This window comes from Pygoscelis adeliae, unplaced genomic scaffold (genome assembly GCF_000699105.1).
Source record: "Pygoscelis adeliae isolate BGI_AS28 unplaced genomic scaffold, ASM69910v1 Scaffold75, whole genome shotgun sequence".
Classification (NCBI taxonomy): Eukaryota; Metazoa; Chordata; class Aves; order Sphenisciformes; family Spheniscidae; genus Pygoscelis; species Pygoscelis adeliae.
The window spans coordinates 5,049,915-5,054,514 of NW_008824772.1; the positions used below are offsets into that span (position 1 = coordinate 5,049,915).

The 4,600-nt window shown below is 50.4% G+C and overlaps 1 protein-coding gene across 1 annotated transcript in view; it reads right to left on the reverse strand.

The window, feature by feature from the left end:
• Positions 1 to 4,438: 4,438 nt before the first annotated feature.
• Positions 4,439 to 4,600, reverse strand: part of MYCBPAP (MYCBP associated protein) — a 10,071-nt gene continuing 9,909 nt past the window's right edge. Inside the window, exon 17 of the mRNA XM_009323803.1 lies at positions 4,439 to 4,463. Coding sequence (XP_009322078.1) covers positions 4,439 to 4,463 — 25 coding nt within the window. The remainder of the gene's footprint in view (positions 4,464 to 4,600) is intronic.

Here is a 4,600-nt window from a genome sequence, read left to right on the forward strand (position 1 = left end):
CCCCTCGCTGGCAGCCAGCCAGCCGCTGCTTGCCGCTGCTTGCTTTGCTTTATTTTATTTTTTTTTTTCCCCTCCCTCCCTCCCTCCCCATTATTTTCAGGCAGAAATCAACGTCCCCGGGCTGGGAAGCGCCTCCGAGGGCTGCCGACCCTCCCCGCCCTCCCCATAACGCAGCTCCCTCTCTGGTACCCAAGGCCACGGTTGCAATTTGGGTTCGTTAAAATTTTTTTGCCAGAATCTAAATTTGGAGCGGATTCTTCCCCTGCTCCGAACAGCTACCGGAGCCTGGCAGGGGGAGAGAGGGAGGCATCAGATGACATGACAAAATAAGTCATGTCTCTCGATCGTTTCAATGCCACCCCCTCTCTCCCGGCCTCTGCCTTCCATTTTAATCACTGACAGGCCTTCAAGTATTATGGATAGATATAATCTTTTTAATATCACTGGCATTTTCCATAATGGAAAGCATCTCCTGCGTGCTGAGACATTCTGGAGGGGGATCATGCCTCCCGCCGTGCGAAGCACAGAGCTGAGACTCCTCTTGCCCCAGGCGCTGGCACTGAAGGTCTGCAGGTCCTGCCTTGGGTCGCGAGGAGAAGGCAACGGGGAGGCCGTATGCCTCCAGGGGCTTTGCAGATCTCATCAGCCTGACTTTCCCAACAGGCTCTGGCCGTGCAAGCTGAATGTGCATCTAGTCCCACTCCCAGCTGCGGCCTGTGAGAAGAACACCCCCAGCATCCAAACCGTCCTCCAGGTCGACCTGGAGAACACCCCAGCTTGGGCGGTGGGAGGCATTCTTCACGGCTGCCTGAGATCCAGGCCTCCTCCTTCCTCTGTTCCCAGTGCTCCCGGTTCACCTGTGTCAGACGGCCGAGGCAGCCAGCTTGCCCCTCTTCAGGCACCGATTTTTTTATAAGCAAAGTGAACCTCTCCATAGGGACAACACCCTACGAGCTGCAGCGGAGCTGTACAAACACGGGGTTTGCTTTGCTAGGTGGCCCACAACCCCGCCGTAGGAAGGGGGGCCCAGCAAGGCTCTAAAGCTGATTTCCCTCAGCCCTGGCACAAGCCAGCTGCTCACCCAGACCCCCTCTGCCATTGAGAAGCCTCTGGAAATCTGCTGTCACCTTCTGTTCGCAGCATTTTCCTGGAATCCCCCTTCCCGGCCTCTCTAACAGTTACGGTGTCTTCAGGCCCCGACTCACGTGATGGGTTTGGTATATAACTCCCAAGGCCAGGAAGGTCGCTCACCTCGGTTATTTAGCAAACACAACACAAATTATTAACACTAATACAAATAATGCCCACATTTGGGAGAGGAGAAGGAATACGCTCCTTGTTTGGCTGCTAGGACTTGGCATTATAGGGACTGGAGCATCCACGTGTCCTTCGGAGCGCAGGGCTGACCAGCCCTGAGGGTCTCTGCTCTAACGACAGAACCCACATCTCACACCAGGCCTGTGAACGAGGGGCACGTGTTTCTAAAGGCGTTCCGTGGAAGCCAGCTCTAGTTCCACTGCAGTTCCAGTCATGTAACTTAAAGACTGGAGGTGGGGGGGGGGGGTGAAGAAAGGCCGCTGGCTCGGAGAAAGCTGCAGCAGCCAGACGGCAGAGTATCGCTCTTGTTGGCCCAGCACATCCCTTCCTGTGCGCCGCGTGTACCTCGTCCCTTGAGGACACTCTTGTCCAAGGCTGCGAGAGGCACTGGCGAGATTTATGACAAAAAATTAAGACTATTCACAGCATTCAGGTTTGTTCTCCTTTGCAGAAGTTCTTACGCCACCCACCCTGTGCCACCAGGCTCCTCCCGTGGAAGGGGAGACCAGCCTAGGACATGCTTCCATAGGACGTGACTGACGTGAAACTCCCATCGACCTGTCTTCATATTAACAAGTTTTCCTGTGAGCAGAGCTATACGTGGAGCCTGGTTTCTATAGGCTGGACTGGAGGCACGGATCTTGTGAATGGGCTTTGCCATCTCGTAAGGTGAGGCTACCAGATAAAAGTATTCCTGCCTTTGAGACAATCACGTTGCCTCTCTAATGTGCAGACTCCCTCTCGTCTAGAAACAGATGGCTCGAGCTGTTTGAGTTGGGCAGATTCACAAGCTGATAATCATCTCCAGGGAGGCAGGAGCTATTGTCAGAGCCTGTGAGACACACCCCAACTTCAGGCCTTTTTCCTCCCAATTCTCAAAATGTTGCTGAAATTCTCACTACAGTAATGCTGAGCAGAGACATTCCCTTTGTGGGTTCGTGCCCGCTAAGCCAGGAGAGACTTCGGGCTTGCACAGAAGCCGAAGTGCTTCCCCTCACCGTGCTAAGAGAAGGGATCTCGAAACACGAAGGGCCTCACCTGGACAGCAAAAAAAAAAAAAAAAAAAAAAAAAGCTGCATTTTGCCATGGTAATGCTGGGAGCCAATGGGAAGAATATATTCCTCTCCCCAGAGACAGCACATGAGTTAAAATGAGAAAGCAAAAGAAAACAGTTCTGCAGAAGGAACAGTTACGCTACGCGTCAGTGTGGCTGCCAACGTAGAAGAGCTCGTGCCCGAGGCACACACGCCTGGTGCAACTGCACGGCGATGCACAGAATTTGTAACAGCAATGCTCAGCACGGATATGCATCTGCCGCCTAAGAACCCCAAAGGTATCACGAACCTAAATTAATAATCCACACTGATGTCATTTCTCTGCAGGGCCAAAGCCTCTCCGGGGAATGCCGTCCAGCTGCTTTAGCAGGAAGATGGCACTTCACTGACATACGCCAGGTCTCCCTTGATGCCAGGTCAAGAGAGACCCTGCCTTGGAAGCTTGCTCCGACCCAAGCCCAGCTGCAGACCACGCGACGCTCAGACTTGGGATGCTTCCACAGAAAACTCCTTTCCTGCCATGATGCACAAGGAAACCCAGACAGACGGCGGTGATAAGCCCAGGCGCACAGGCAGGCTGACAGAGGCAGGACGGATGGCTCCAACACAAGGCCTAACCACGCTCACACTATTTACGGCATGAATTTCACTTGTTTTAATTCAGGAGTGATTAGTCTTGGAAAGAAGCAAGTAAGAGCTGGCTCAGAATGGGGCATGGGTACATTGAGCTGGATGGAAAGAGATGGCAAGAGCAGCACAAGAAAAACTCATGGGTGCAGATCCAGGCAGGGTGGCACACCCCTTGGGATAGCGCGTTTTCACTGGCGTCCCGAACTCCTCAGAGAAGCCTGCTGTCAGCGAGTCCCGGGAGGAGACCGGACAAGCAGTCAAGAATATGATAAAAAACGGGATGGGTTTTTCTGAGTTACTGTCCTGGTGCTTGGGCTCATGAGTACAAGGGACACTCTCCGCTCACTCGCCTGCTAGCCAAGCAAGATCGAGAAACAAAGAATAAGACATATCTCATGTTGACTGGCACTTTTAAATTCTTCTTCCTTAGCAGAAATGCCAGTATTTTCTAGTCTTAACAGTTTCTGAGGCTGTGGTATTTCTTGCCTTGTCTCTTCTTGGCAAGCGATCATCTGTAGAAGTAACAGATGATCTAGCAACAGTCTCACATCAGAGCATGTCAGAAAAGAGGCACCCCAGTATTTGTGATCACTGCATCACTTCAGAAAGAAGAATCTCCACTTGATCTGTGTAAATATGGTTATTTATTTATTTTTTAAAAGTAAGTTTATTTCTGGTTACAAAGGGCTTCACTCTCCCACTTTAGAGCACCTTTTTTCTTTAGTTCCTCAAATAAAGAAATCATTTTGCTCACCATTGAATCCAGCAGCCCATAAACCTGCAGCAGAAATTAACAGAAGATAGTTGCAGTGAAAACACGTGAAGAAATCCTGATGACGAGACCGACAGAGGGAGAGATGGTTTCTCACGCAGGAGCGCGTTAACGTATGGGCACGCACACAACCACATAAAAGTGGCTGCCTGCTAACAGAGCTTAGCTCTAGTAATAACTTTTCTGGCTATGAAGTGTGTTTAACATTCTCCGAGATACAATTAATTCTGCTGATCCCTCAAGAGTCTGCAAGCATGCTAAAGACATCCCAGATAGAAATCCCGCATGTGGCTATGTGATGGCTGGATTTACGTTAACAGATTCCAGGCTGGAATAGAGGACATCTTACTTCCTATTTCACACTTACCTTGCTACAGAATCACAGACATACGTTTGTCAGTTTTCTGAGCATAACAAAATGCGTTTGCCTCTCCACCTAAGCTTCAACGTAAGCTTAGAAGCAAAGAACAAAAACGAGAAACAAAGGTACAAGCTTTGGTCAGACTCACTTCAATGTAAAGTTTCTCCTGGTACGTCCCAAACAAAATAGGGTCCACCTGCTCCTGAGGAGGTTCTACTCTATCTGCAGGTACAGCTTCCACAGGCTGCGCTCCCTCCTTCAACTCCTGCGATGAAGTGGAAGATTTCAGCTTTTTCTCATCTTTTAACTTTCTGCTGCTTGGACATTCCTATTCAGGGACAGACACACAAAAAAAAGTGACATAGGCCAGAATACCTTTCAGATTGTGGCGGGATGCACCTCCCAGAAGCAGCACCTCTTTCACTGGGTTGGAAATCAGCTCAAACTCAGGATACACAACCTCGG